This window comes from Salvelinus fontinalis, chromosome 9 (assembly GCF_029448725.1).
Source record: "Salvelinus fontinalis isolate EN_2023a chromosome 9, ASM2944872v1, whole genome shotgun sequence".
NCBI lineage: Eukaryota > Metazoa > Chordata > Actinopteri > Salmoniformes > Salmonidae > Salvelinus > Salvelinus fontinalis.
Window position 1 is genome coordinate 19,643,671 of NC_074673.1, and position 15,030 is coordinate 19,658,700.

Consider the following 15,030-nt stretch of genomic DNA (forward strand, 5'->3'; position numbering starts at 1 on the left):
AAAAGACATCCCCAATCGTTCCACTATCTCTGACTGTACATCGCATTTTCTATCGGCCTACTAGCAGGTTAGGGTCGTGTGCAGGACTCAGATTTTCACTTTATCACATATAGTTAGGCATTTGCGGATGGGTGTGGTGGAAATTCTAACCAAGTGAGAGAGACTTTGTTATTTCTTCAAACAATCAATCTTTATTATTGATTAAGAATTGCAAAAATGGAGCTGGTCAATCGTTGAGAGCCCAACGAGCAGATTTGGGGTACAGCTCTTTGTAGCAACGTACATCCTCCTGAATGTTCATGACAAACAACAAATGTCTGGAATGGGTCAAAAGGTTAGGATTTGTATGTGAGAAAGGAGTATCCCCCAGCCAGATAGCATTTGCTGTGAAGACTGTTCCAATTGTATAGAAATCATGTTTTAGCCCCTAAATCAAGGTTCCTCCCATCAGCCGTTCACACCAGAGACATCTCCTCCCTGGTACCTCATACAACACAAAGACCAACTCATTCTATGGCATGCAGGCTGTAGGTTCCATCACCAAGCCATCATAAATCAATTGCCAGCGCCAAGCCCCCAGCGCCAAGTCCCACACACAAATGAGACAGTACTGAGGAACCTTATTTGATGCACAAACAGTATTAAAACACAATCTTGTAATTTTTTTAACCATATGGGTTATTAGCAACTGTGCGCGGGTGCAGGTGAAAAAACAGCTGACCCGCGTATCACTAGTGTGTGTCTGTGCGTATGTGTGCGTTTACCTGGTGTATCTCCTGCCAACCGTTCTCGTCCACACAGCCCACCTGAGCGTGGTCGTGGAGCAGAAGTTCACAGCAGTAGGGGTCTCCTCCTACCATAGAGCTGTGATAAAGCGGACTTAACCCCCGACTGTCCTTATAGTCAGGAGACGCACCCAGGTCCAGCAACGTCTGACAGAGAGAAAGAGAACGAGAGGGAAAGTTGGAGAACACACACACACAATGCACACACTCACTTCAAGCCCAACAGAACCTCTGAAAACCCCTGTATGAAAACACTATCCATTTCCTTTGTGGGATCTACATTTTTTTATCATATGCTTCTGCACTCATGTAGATCAAAAAGAGGGACATACAGTAGTCCATTAAGATGATGGGTTTTTCTGCACTACAGCTATAGCTCTCAGGATGAGAACACTGATGAGTCATATCAGAGGCATTCAGTAATGATACACATCCATTCACTGAGCACACGCCTACTCATTAAAGACAACAACCTAACCTCCTCAAAGCAGATGAAAACCCAGTGAGCCAGGGAGGGCACAAGAAGTCCATTGAATAAAAGCATCTTTTCAGTCAGGTCTCGGAAGAGAGTACTTAGCACCCACATACACACTGAGGAAATCATGTGAGTCAGACTCTTACTTATGACAAGCAGAAAGTGAGTGAGTGAGTGAGTGAGTGAGTGACTGAGTGAGTGAGTGAGCGAGCGAGCGTGCGTGCGTGTACGTGTGTGTACTCACTATGAGGGCCGTATGGTTCTTGGTGCGGACAGACTTGTGCAGTGCAGTGATGCCGTCTCGGGTCCTGAAGTCCAGGTGAGCTCCTCCACTCTTCAGCACCTTGATGAGGTCTGCACAGCCCTCCAGCTGAGACGCCATGGTCAGAGGACATTCTACAGCACACAGGGGAGAGAGGAACTAGGTTTAATATATAACAGGACAGCTTTTCAGTGTACATTCTGCATAGTACTGAGACAGAAGCATGCATTCAGCATTAGGGTTGACTTTAACTGTTTGTATAAAAATGAATCAAAGCATTTGTATGAGAAGGCCTATCCCTTTAAATGTCTCTGATTAGAGTGATAAAGGCAGAGTGAATAAAATACTAGTTCCATTTCCAGATGAATCCACTCTCAGCAATTTCAAGTGATTCATTTAAGAAGATAAATATTGTGCATTTGAGAGCCTCATCAGTGAAATGACTTTGTGGTAAACATGATGGAGTTGGTGTTTACCAAAACCAGATAAGAGTGTCGGAGTTAGCAAACAATCTGTGTGTGTGTATGTGTGTGTGTTTGTTTGATGATGATGCAAGTAAACACTAACGCCTCGATCACACCGACAGTATCATTGCATTTTGGTACACCAGAAGTACATTCATTTCCAATGGAACGCTGTGTTTGCCTTGCAGCGTTGCGTAGCATTTTGCGCAATGGCGCTGTCTGTGTGATTAAGGCGTTAGAAGCCATCAATCTCATTCTTTTAGATTTAGTTTTCTCTTCATCAAAGAAGGTGCTTGGGATGAACTGTGGGTTTAGTATATTCACAAACATGTGCACACACAGACACAACAAAACTAGCATTCAGAACCAAATTAACCAAATCATATTGTCATTTGTTTTGCTTTTGTTTGCTCTCTCTCACCCTCTCTTTCTCACCCTCTTTCTCTCTCTGTATATTATCACTCTCTTTCTCTCTCTCTGTATATTCTCTCTCTCTCTCTCTGTATATTATCACTCTCTCTCTCTCTCTGTATATTATCTCTCTCTCTCTCTCTCTCTCTCTCTCTCTCTCTCTCTCTCTCTCTCTCTCTCTCTCTCTCTCTCTCTCTCTCTCTCTCTCAATTCAATTCAATTCAATTGACTTTATTGACATGGCAGGTTCGTTATTACTTACATTGTCAAAGTATACATTTCGGAAAATAAAAATCAAATATATATGTATATATATACAATATATATATATATATTTATATATAAATAAATGGTGGGACCAACAGCAATAATAACAGTAGTAGTGGACATGGGATTACCATTAACAACAACTGCAACAACAATATTAATCAGAACAACAATAAATTAAAGCAACAGTAGTAGACCAGTGTCAATATGACTTGAGAAGACATAAGACCTGGTATGAAAGACAAAACAAAACTAAGCTAAATGGGAAATATTATCAACATTACTTTGCATTTTTCACTGGCTGTCCCTCAGGTTGTGGCAGGAGGACACATATTTGGCTGCCAAAACTGCACATTTTGGCTTTTCACCCAATAAATATTTGATTTTTTCTTCATCTTTTATAGTTTCAAATTCTTTGTATTGAGTTATAATTTTGGGAAAGAAATATGCTCTTATGTCTGAGTATTTGTCACAGTGTAGTAGGAAATGCACCTCTGTCTCTACCTCTCCTCTGGAGCAGAGTGAGCACAGCCTGTCCTCTCTGGGCAGCCAGGTTTGTCTGTGACGACCGGTCTCTATAGCCAGACGGTGCTCACTGAGTCTGTACCTAGTCAATGTTTTCCTCAGTTTTCTATCAGTCACAGTGGTCAGATAGTCTGCCACCATGTACTGTCTGTTTAGAGCCAAATAGCATTGAAGTTTACTTAGATTTTTTGTGGTGTCTTTCCAATAGGTTATATATTTTTCTTTTTGTTTTCTGATGATTTGGTTGGGCCAGATTTTCTGAGGGCTGTCCCGAGGCTCTATGGGGTTGGTTTGGGTTGGTGAACTGAGCCTCAGAACCAGCTGGCTGAGGGGACTCTTCTCTGGTTTCATGTCTTGACATTGTAGAGCTGTGTGATGGAATGTTTTAGGGTCACTTGTTTTTAGATGGTTGTAAAATTTGATGGCTATTTTTTCTAATCGAATGAGGAGGGGGTATTGGCCCAATTCGGCCCTACATGCGTTATTTGGAGTTTTTCTTTGTACAATACAATACAGTCTTGCAAAACTCTGCATGCAATATTTCAGTTGGATGTTTGTCCCATTTAGTAAATTCATTATTAGAGAGTGGACACCATACTTCACTGCCATATAGAGCAATTGGTTCTATAACTGATTGAAACATTTTGAGCCAGATTCTAATTGGAATTTCAATTTTGATGTTCCTTTTAATGGCATAGAATGCTCTCCTTGCTTTGTCTCTCAGCTCATTCACAGCCATGTGAAAGCTACATGTGTTGCTCATATTTAGTCCTAGATATGCGTAGTTTTTGGTGTGTTCTAATAGAACTGTGTCCAAATAGAATTTATATTTGTCATCCTTATTTCCTGACCTTTTTTGGAATATCATTATATTTGTTTTTTTTAGGTTAACGGTCAGAGCCCAGGTCTGACAGAACCTGTGAAGACGATCTAGGTGCTGCTGTAACCCCTCTTTAGTGGGAGACAGCAGCACCAGGTCATCTGCGTACAGCAGACACTTGATTTCAGTGTTGTGTAGGGTGATACCAGGTGCTGCCGATTCTTCTAATGTTTTTGCCAATTCATTAATGTAGATGTTAAATAATGTTGGACTTATTGGGCAGCCCTGTTTCACTCCCCGCCCCTGAGAGAAGAAGTCTGTTTGCTTGTTGCCAATTTTAACCGCACATTTGTTTTTAGTGTACATTGATTTAATAAAATCATATGTTTTCCCTCCAATACCACTTTCTATTAGTTTATATAAAAGACCTTCGTGCCAAATTGAATCAAATGCTTTCTTGAAATCTACAAAACACGAGTAGATTTTGCCTTTGTTTTGGTTAACTTGTTTATCAATTAGAGTGTGGAGGGTGTAAATGTGGTCTGTTGTACGATAATTTTTTAGAAATCCAATCTGGCTTCTGCTCAGGACGTTGTGTTCGTCAAGGAAATGATGTAGTCTGCTATTTATAATACTGCAGAGGATTTTCCCCAAGTTGCTGTTAACGCAAATTCCTCTGTAATTATTTGGGTCAAATTTGTCTCCATTTTTATAGATTGGTGTGATCAATCCCTGGTTCCAAATATCGGGGAAAATACCTGCAGTGAGGATAATGTTGAAGAGTTTGAGTATAGCCAATTTGAATTTGTGGTCTGTATATTTGATCATTTCATTTAAAATACCATCAGCACCACAGGCCTTTTTGGGTTGGAGATTGCATAGTTTTTCCAATAATTCTTCTTCTGTAATTGGGGTATCTACAGGATTCTGATAGTCTTTGACTGCTAATTCAAGGATTTGTAATTTTTCTTGTATATCTTTTTGTTCTGGGCTCTTTGTTATATTGCTGTAGAGGTTTGCAAAGTGATTTCTCCACATATCCCCATTTTGGATAGCCAATTCCTCATGATGAGGTTTGTTTAATTTATTCCAATTCTCCCAGAAGTGGTTTGATTCTATGGATTCCTCAATTCCATCCAGCTGATTTCTAATGTGCTGTTCCTTTTTTGTTCTTAGGGTGCGTTTGTATTGCTTCAGTGTTTTCCCATATTGAAGGCGGATATTTTTGTTGTCTGGTTCTCTGTGTTTTTGATTAGATATATTTCTCAATGACTTTCTTAGATTTTTGCAATCATTATCAAACCATTTTTCATTATCTGTTATTTTTGGTTTGCTCTTATGCTTCTTTAGATTAGCCAAGGAGGCTAATTTGTCAAATTTAAAGTTTATGTTTCTAACGGCCAAATTTACACCTTCATTGCTGAAGGAGAATGTTAAGGCTAAAAAGTTGTCCAGGAGAGATTGTATTTTTTGGCTACTAATTGCTTTTTGGTAGATGTCTGTACTGTTTGCACTCCATCTATAGGCTTGTTTAGTACCATGTAATTTATTGGGCCGTGATGCTTCATGGTTGGGTTCTGCTCTTCTCAGATACACTGTGATTTTACTGTGGTCTGAGAGAGGTGTTAGTGGGCTGACTGTGAAGGCTCTGAGAGACTCTGGGTTTAGGTCGGTGAGGAAGTAGTCTACAGTGCTGCTGCCAAGGGATGAGCTGTAGGTGTACCTACCAAAAGAGTCTCCTCTCAGCCTGCCATTGACTATGTACAGACCCAGTGTTCGACAGAGCCTCAGGAGCTGTACTCCGGTTTTGTTTTTCACTTTGTCATAGTTGTTTCTGTGGGGGTATGTGGGGAGGGAAAGGTTATTGCTTCCTGGAAGGTGTTTATCCCCATGACTGTTAATAGTGTCTTGTTCTTCTGCTGTTCTAGCATTCAGGTCTCCACAGACCAGTACGTTGCCTTGGGCCTGAAAGTGACTAATCTCTCCCTCTAGAATGGAGAAGCTCTCTTCATTGAAGTAGGGTGACTCTGAGGGGGGAATGTATGTGGCACAGAGGAATACGTTTTTATCTGTCAAGATAGCCTCCTTGTTGATTTTTAACCAGATAAAGAATTCTCCTGTTTTGATCAATTCGATTGATTTAGTTAGTTCAGATTTATACCATATTAACATTCCCCCTGAGTCTCTGCCCTGTTTGATTCCTTTTAATTTAGTGGATGGTATGATTATCTCCCTATAACCTAGTGGACAGCCAGTGGAAACATCACCTCTGCACCATGTTTCCTGTAGTACTACAATATCAACATCATCAATTTCTTTCAGGAAGTCTGGGTTTCTGCTCTTTAGCCCAAAAGCAGAGGACTTCAATCCTTGTAAATTCCAACATGCAACGTAAAAAGACTTCATAACTTTTTTTTTTCTCTCTTTCTTTTCTTTACCTTTCAAAATGAGACAAACATTCAGAATCCAAGAAGAACCATTAAAACAGGATTTTTCAATTAAAGTAAACTCTTATTTTGCAAATGTGATTTGTTTATCATTTAAGATGATGACACAAGAATTTGTGTCATGCCACTTGGGTGGATGTAGTGTGAGGATGGTGGTGTTCTTGTGCTCATCTTACCATGACCCTCGGCCTATCACATGTGAGCATAGTAGACTCAGCATTTGTTTAATGTCACTCATTTGGTTGGTGGGGGCTGGGCCAGTTGCTCCTCTCACAGCCTGTGCGTAGCTCTGCCTGCTGGGCTGTGGCTCCTCCAGGTGTGGGTCTGCGGTGGGGAGGAGGGGGGTGGTAGGCCTCATCTGGGTGTCTCTGAAGCTGGGCTGGGGTGGTCTGTGCTGCGCTGGCTGTGGTGGGCATTGAGGTTGGTGGTGCTGTGGTCGTGGCTGGGGGGTCCAGGGTGCTGGTCCGGGGTGTTGTCTCGGTGATCTCGGCGGGGTGGAGATTGCTCCGCTGTTCCTGGGTGGAGAGGTCGGGCTGCGGTTTAAAGCGACGTCCTTGAGAGTCTTGGCAAGGATGGGGACTGTCTCCCTGTACAGGTGAACATGGTCATAGAGACAGTCCAGATCGAGGGTGGGATGGTGGGCCAGGTGTACATTGGGTCGCAGGGCACAGTCCCGGGATAGGCTGGCGTTTATTCTTTGGATTATGGCAGGGTGGAAGTCCCTCCTCTGTAGAAGGGTTGACACTATGATTCTTGAGTTGGGGAAGATTGCGGAGGCCTTCTCAATCACTCCCCGTAGTGAAGTCGCCACCCGTCGTTGCTTCCGGTATGTATAATTATGTGGCTTGGCGACCCGAGATGGGCCTTATCAAGCAGCTCCATGGCACTTTGCGTTGTTGGGCACCACACCTTTCTCGTTTTGTGTCTAGGGAAAAGTTTCTTCTCCTGGACATACTTCCCATTTGAGTCCATTAACAGGACGATGTCAGCCAGTGTTTCTTCTGGACTGGGGGGGGGGCAGAGTGGTGGCTGGTGGGTGTTGGAGCTGGGGTGTGGCTGGCCTGTGTCGGTGCCACTGTCAGTGGGAGGCTGTTCTGTGGGTTGGGGAGGAGGGGTGCAGCAGGCAGGGCTGGGGAAGTCTGGCTGGTTGAGCTGGGCTCCTCTGCTGTGTGAGGGCAGGTCATAGGGTGGTGATCTATCTGCTCCTGCAACCTGTCCTCTGCTCTCTTTCTCTCCTGCAGCTCCTCTCTTAGTGTGGTCAGCTCCTTATTGCTGCTCTGCCTGTCTTTTTGGAGCTCTCTCACCTCCTTTGTTAGATCAGCCAGCTCTCTCTTGAGTCCGTCTCTCTCTTGCTGAGCCTCTTTCAGCTGTGTTGCAAGGCTGCTGTCCTGCTCTGTCCTCACCTTGGTTAGGAGCTCCTCTAAGGTGTGGTTGTCTGGTTGCTGCTTGCTCACGCTCTCCCTGAGCAGGACCACCTCCCCCTCCAGTTTGGTGAACTCATCCCTCATGGCAGCCATGGTGGTGAGGAGGGCCAGGGCCTGCTCTGCACGCTCTCCTCCTGTGGCGTGTCCTCATTATGGTGGGAAGAGAGTTGCTGGATGTGCCTTTTTGGGTGGGGAGGGTAGGGGTGAGGGTGGTGCTGGTGGAGTTTGTCTTGTGGGAGGGCATGTCACTGGTGGTGTTCTTCTCTCTCTCCGCTCTCTCCTTAATGGTCTGAAAGTCTGTTTCAAACAGCCTGATGTTACCTTGCACCATGACAGTCCCAGTCTTGTAGAGGTTGATTGTTATCATGGTGCTGTCAGGGTCGTCTGTCTCTTTGATTTTCAGCTTCCACCTATTACAGATTCCCTCTTTCTTTATGCATGGGTAGTGAGAGCAGACTGCTGAGCGCCATGCATTTGGCTGGTCTCTCTCTCTCCTTCTCTCTCTCTCTCTCTCTCTCTCTTTCTCTCTCTCTCTCTCTCTCTCTCTCTCTCTCTCTCTCTCTCTCTCTCTCTCTTCTCTCTCTCTCTCTCTCTCTCTCTCTCTCTCTCTCTCTCTTGCTCTCGCTCTCTCTCTCTCAGAGGTCACCCCATTGGAGGCTCTCAACAAATGACTGCACAAACATTTGCATAAACATGAGGAGATTAGCATGAAGAATAATCCAGCTTTACACCGGAATGCATTGGGATGTGGCAGAGAGGGCCAGACGGATATCGCTCAGTGGGCAGCCAACCCGAACAATCACAGCACTCGTTATATACGTCTGTCTGTCTCTCTATCACTGTATCTGTCCATCTGTCTGTCTGTCTGTGAATATTTCCGTAACAGTCAATCTGTCTGTCTATTTCTGTCTGTCAGTCTCTGTATCTGTCCGTCTATCTCTATATCTCTCTCTCCCTCTCTTTAATAATAACGCTGATAATAAGTATCCTCAGGAAGTTCAATCAGTAGAACAGGAACCTCGGTGGGGAGTAAATTCCTGATTGGACAATAGCTGTTTTGATACTGTGTGTCTGAAATCTACTAGCAGTATCACAAAAATGTCTACTCTCTCAATAGAGTGTACGACACGTTAGTAACACCTCCCTAATTATGAGTTGCACCCCCTTTTGCCCTCAGAACAGCCTCAGTTCGTCGGGGCATGGACTCTACAAAGAGTCGAAAGCATTTCACAGGTATGCTGCCCATGTTGACTCCAATACTTCCCACAGTTGTGTCAAGTTGGCTGGATTTCTTTTGGGTGGTGGACAATTTTTGATACCAGTGGAGGCTCCTCAGAGGAGGAAGGGGAGGACCATCATCCTCAGTGAATTTCATAAAAATGTAAATTGTAGAAAATTAAAAAACGTATCCTTTTTAGATAAAATTTTACTAAATACAATCATGTCACCAAACAACTGATGAAATCCCACTACTTTGCCAAGAAAGTCTACAGTAGCCTCAACAGACCTCTGTAGGGTAGCACCATGGCGTAGCCGGAGTACAGCTAGCTTCCGTCCACCTCTGGGTACATTGACTTCAATCCAAAACCTAGGAGGCTCATAGTCCTCACCCCTTTCCATTGACTTACAAACGAATTATGACAACTTCCGGAGGACGTCCTCCAATCTTGATTGAGATTGGGTCATCTGTGGATCTGTTGGGGCGGTATGAGAATTGGAGTGAATCTAGGGTGTCCGTGAGGATGCTGTTGATGTGAGCCATGACCAGCCTTTCAAAGCACTTCAAGGCTACTGACGTGAGTGCCATGGGGCGGTAATCATTTAGGCATGAAGGTATTACAGACTCGGTCAGGGAGAGGTTGAAAATGTCAGTGAAGGCACTTGACAGTTGGTCCGTGCATGCTTTGAGTACATGTTCTGTTAATCCGTCTGGCCCAGCAGCTTTGTGAATGTTGACCTGTTTAAAGGTTTTGTACACATCGGCTACTGAGAGCGTTATCACACAGTCATCCAAAACAGCTGGTGCTCTCTTGCATGCTTCAGTGTTGCTTGCCTCGAAGCGAGCATGTGGAGGTAAACCCAGGCCCTGCATGTCCCCAGTCACCCTCATTTGTTGACTTCTGCGATCGAAAAAGCTTTGGCCTCATGCATGTCAACATCAGAAGCCTCCTCCCTAAGTTTGCCTTACTCACCGCTTTAGCACACTCTGCCAATCCTGATGTCCTTGCCGTGTCCGAATCCTGGCTTAGGAAGGCCACCAAAAATTCTGAGATTTCCATACCCAACTATAACACTTTCCGTCAAGATAGAACTGCCAAAGGGGGAGGAGTTGCAATCTACTGCAGAGATAGCCTGCAAAGTTCTGTCATACTTTCCAGGTCTATGCCCAAACAGTTCGAACTTCTAATTTTAAAAATTAATCTCTCCAGAAATAAGTCTCTCACTGTTGCCGCCTGCTACCGACCCCCCTCAGCTCCCAGCTGTGCCCTGGACACCATCTGTGAATTGATCGCTCCCCATCTAGCTTCAGAGTTTGTTCTGTTAGGTGACCTAAACTGGGATATGCTTAACACCCCGGCAGTCCTACAATCCAAGCTTGATGCCCTCAATCTCACACAAATCATCAAGGAACCCACCAGGTACAACCCTAAATCCGTAAACATGGGCACCCTAATAGACATTATCCTGACCAACCTGCCCTCCAAATACACCTCTGCTGTCTTCAATCAAGATCTCAGCGATCACTGCCTCATTGCCTGTATCCGCCACGGGTCCGCGGTCAAACGACCACCCCTCATCACTGTCAAACGCTCCCTAAAACACTTCTGCGAGCAGGCCTTTCTAATCGACCTGGCCCGGGTACCCTGGAAGGATATTGACCTCATCCCGTCAGTTGAGGATGCCTGGTCATTCTTTAAATGTTACTTCCTCACCATATTAGACAAGCATGCTCCGTTCAAAAAATGCAGAACCAAAAACAGATATAGCCCTTGGTTCACTCCAGACCTGACTGCCCTCGACCAGCACAAAAACATCCTGTGGCGAACTGCAATAGCATCGAAGAGCCCCCGCGATATGCAACTGTTCAGGGAAGTCAGGAACCAATACACGCAGTCAGTCAGGAAAGCAAAGGCCAGCTTTTTCAAGCAGAAATTCGCATCCTGTAGCTCTAACTCCAAAAAGTTCTGGGATACTGTAAAGTCCATGGAGAACAAGAGCACCTCCTCCCAGCTGCCCACTGCACTGAGGCTAGGTAACACGGTCACCACCGATAAATCCGTGATAATCGAAGACTTCAACAAACATTTCTCAATGGCTGGCCATGCCTTCCTCCTGGCGACTCCAACCTTGGCCAACAGCCCCGCCCCCCCCCGCTGCTACTCGCCCAAGCCTCCCCAGCTTCTCCTTTACCCAAATCCAGATAGCAGATGTTCTGAAAGAGCTGGAAAACCTGGACCCATACAAATCAGCTGGGCTTGACAATCTGGACCCCCTATTCCTGAAACTGTCCGCCGCCATTGTCGCACCCCCTATTACCAGCCTGTTCAACCTATCCTTCGTATCATCTGAGATCCCCAAGGATTGGAAAGCTGCCGCGGTCATCCCCCTCTTCAAAGGGGGAGACACCCTGGACCCAAACTGTTACAGACCTATATCCATCCTGCCCTGCCTATCTAAGGTCTTCGAAAGCCAAGTCAACAAACAGATCACTGACCATCTCGAATCCCACCGTACCTTCTCCGCTGTGCAATCCGGTTTCCGAGCCGGTCACGGGTGCACCTCAGCCACGCTCAAGGTACTAAACGACATCATAACCGCCATCGATAAAAGACATTACTGTGCAGCCGTCTTCATCGACCTGGCCAAGGCTTTCGACTCTGTCAATCACCATATTCTTATCGGCAGACTCGGTAGCCTCGGTTTTTCTAATGACTGCCTTGCCTGGTTCACCAACTACTTTGCAGACAGAGTTCAGTGTGTCAAATCGGAGGGCATGTTGTCCGGTCCTCTGGCAGTCTCTATGGGGGTACCACAGGGTTCAATTCTCGGGCCGACTCTTTTCTCTGTATACATCAATGATGTTGCTCTTGCTGCGGGCGATTCCCTGATCCACCTCTACGCAGACGACACCATTCTATATACTTCCGGCCCTTCCTTGGACACTGTGCTATCTAACCTCCAAACGAGCTTCAATGCCATACAACACTCCTTCCGTGGCCTCCAACTGCTCTTAAACGCTAGTAAAACCAAATGCATGCTTTTCAACCGTTCGCTGCCTGCACCCGCACGCCCGACTAGCATCACCACCCTGGACGGTTCCGACCTAGAATATGTGGACATCTATAAGTACCTAGGTGTCTGGCTAGACTGCAAACTCTCCTTCCAGACTCATATCAAACATCTCCAATCCAAAATCAAATCAAGAATCGGCTTTCTATTCCGCAACAAAGCCTCCTTCACTCACGCCGCCAAACTTACCCTAGTAAAACTGACTATCCTACCGATCCTCGACTTCGGCGATGTCATCTACAAAATAGCTTCCAACACTCTACTCAGCAAACTGGACGCAGTTTATCACAGTGCCATTCGTTTTGTTACTAAAGCACCTTATACGACCCACCACTGCGACCTGTATGCCCTAGTCGGCTGGCCCTCGCTACATGTTCGTCGTCAGACCCACTGGCTCCAGGTCATCTACGAGGCTATGCTAGGTAAAGTGCCGCCTTATCTCAGTTCACTGGTCACGATGGCTACACCCACCCGCAGCACGCGCTCCAGCAGGTGTATCTCACTGATCATCCCTAAAGCTAAAACCTCATTTGGACGCCTTTCCTTCCAGTTCTCTGCTGCCTGCGACTGGAACGAATTGCAAAAATCTCTGAAGTTGGAGACTTTTATCTCCCTCAACAACTTTAAAAATCTGCTATCCGAGCAGCTAACCGATCGCTGCAGCTGTACATAGTCCATCTGTAAACTACCCACCCAATTTACCTACCTCACCCCCCATACTGCTTTTATTTATTTACTTTTCTGCTCTTTTGCACACCAGTATCTCTTCTTGCACATGTTCATCTGATGATTTATCACTCCAGTGTTAATCTGCTAAATTGTAATTATTCGATTTATTGCCTACCTCATGCCTTTTGCACACATTGTATATAGATTCTCTTTTTTCTACCATGTTATTGACTTGTTTATTGTTTACTCCATGTGTAACTCTGTGTTGTCTGTTCACACTGCTATGCTTTATCTTGGCCAGGTCGCAGTTGCAAATGAGAACTTGTTCTCAACTAGCCTACCTGGTTAAATAAAGGTGAAATAAAAAAATAAAAAAATAAAAATAAAAGGCATTTAGTTCGTCTGGTAGGCTCGCGTCACTGGGCAGCTCGCATCTGGGTTTCCCTTTGTAGTCCGTAATAGTTTTCAAGCCCTGCCACATCTGAAGAGCGTCAGAGCAGGTATAGTAGGATTCAATCTTAATCCTGTATTGATGCTTTGCTTGTTTGATGGTTCGTCTGAGGGCATAGCAGAATTTCTTATAAGCGTCCGGATTAGTCTCCCTCTACTTGAAAGCGGCAGCTCTAGCCTTTAGCTCGATGCAGATGTTGCCTGTAATCCATGGCTTCTGGTTGGGATATGTACGTATAGTCACTGTGGAGACGACGTCATCGATGCACTTATTGATGAAGCCGATGACCGAGTTGGTGTATTCCTCAATGCCATTGGATGAATAGCAAAACAGAGTCACTGGTACTTCCTGCTTTAGTTTTTGCTTGTAAGCAGGAATCAGGAATCAGGAGGATAGAATTATGGTTAGATAGAATTATGGTCAGATTTGCCAAATGGAGGGCGGGGGAGAGCTTTGTATGCATCTCTGTGTGTGGAGTAAAGGTAGTCTAAAATTAATTTTCTGGTTGCACATGTGACATGCTGGTAAAAATTTGGTAAAAGTGATTTAAGTTTCCCTTCATTAAAGTCCCCGGCCACTAGGAGCGCCGCTTCTGGATGAGCATTTTCTTCTTTGCTTATGGCCTTATAGAGTTGGTTGAGAGCGGTCTTACACGGAACCCAAACCGGTTGCACGCGTGTGCCAACGTGCGCTATCGTGCATAAATCTATTTTGTCCCCCTCCACCAAACGCGGTCACGACACACAGGTTAAAATATCAAAACAAACTCTGAACCAATGACATTAATTTGGGGACAGGTCGAAAAGCATTAACTTCTTATGGCTGCAGGGGCAGTATTGAGTAGCTTGGATGAAAGGTGCCCAGAGGTGCCCAGAGTAAACGGCCTGCTCCTCAGTCCCAGTTGCTAACATATGCATATTATTATTAGTATTGGATAGAAAACACTCTGAATTTTCTAAAACTGTTTGAATGATGTATGTGAGTATAAAATAACTCATATGGCAGGCAAAAACCTGAGAAGAAATCCAAACAGGAAGTGGGAAATCTGAGGTTGGTCGATTTTCAACCCAGCCCCTATTGAATACACAGTGGGATATGGATCTGTTTGCACTTCCTACAGCTTCCACTAGATGTCAACAGTCTGTAGAACCTTGAATGAGGCTTCTACTGTGCTGTGGAGCCGGATGGGAGCTGTTTGAGTCAGTGGTCTGGCAGAGAGCCAGGTCCTGGTCAAGCACATTTCACATGATAGCGACCTGTGTTCCATTTCTTCTCTACAGACAAAGGAATTCTCCGGTTGGAACGTTATTGAATATTTATGATAACAACATCCTAAAGATTGATTCTATACTTAGTTTGACAATTTTCTTCGACCTGTAATATAACTTTTTGAAGTTTTTGTCCGACGTTCGGCTGGACCTGCACGAGCGTTTGGATTTGTGTACTAAACGCGCTAACAAATGCAGCTACTTGGACATAAATGATGGACATTATCAAACAAAACAAACAGTTATTGTGGAACTAGGATTCCTGGGAGTACATTCTGATGAAGATCATCAAAGGTAAGGGAATATTTATAATATTATTTCTGATTTCTGTTGACTCCAACATGGCGGATAATTTTTCTTTCTTTTCTGAGCGCCGTCTCAGATTATTGCATGGTTTGCTTTTTACGTAAAGTTTTTTGAAATCTGACACAGCGGTTGCATTAAGAACAAGTGTATCTTTAATTATATGTAA

At 44.7% G+C, this 15,030-nt stretch overlaps 1 protein-coding gene across 6 annotated transcripts in view; it reads right to left on the reverse strand.

Annotated features, from left to right (window-relative positions):
- The window catches only part of LOC129862219 (SH3 and multiple ankyrin repeat domains protein 3-like), a 423,372-nt gene that overhangs the window by 161,475 nt on the left and 246,867 nt on the right, over nucleotides 1-15,030 (reverse strand). For all 6 annotated transcript variants that reach the window (XM_055933651.1, XM_055933649.1, XM_055933650.1 and 3 more), the window contains 2 exons: nucleotides 1,505-1,656; nucleotides 765-932 (listed from right to left, as the gene is read on the reverse strand). In XM_055933651.1, coding sequence (XP_055789626.1) covers nucleotides 765-932; nucleotides 1,505-1,656 — 320 coding nt within the window. The remainder of the gene's footprint in view (nucleotides 1-764; nucleotides 933-1,504; nucleotides 1,657-15,030) is intronic.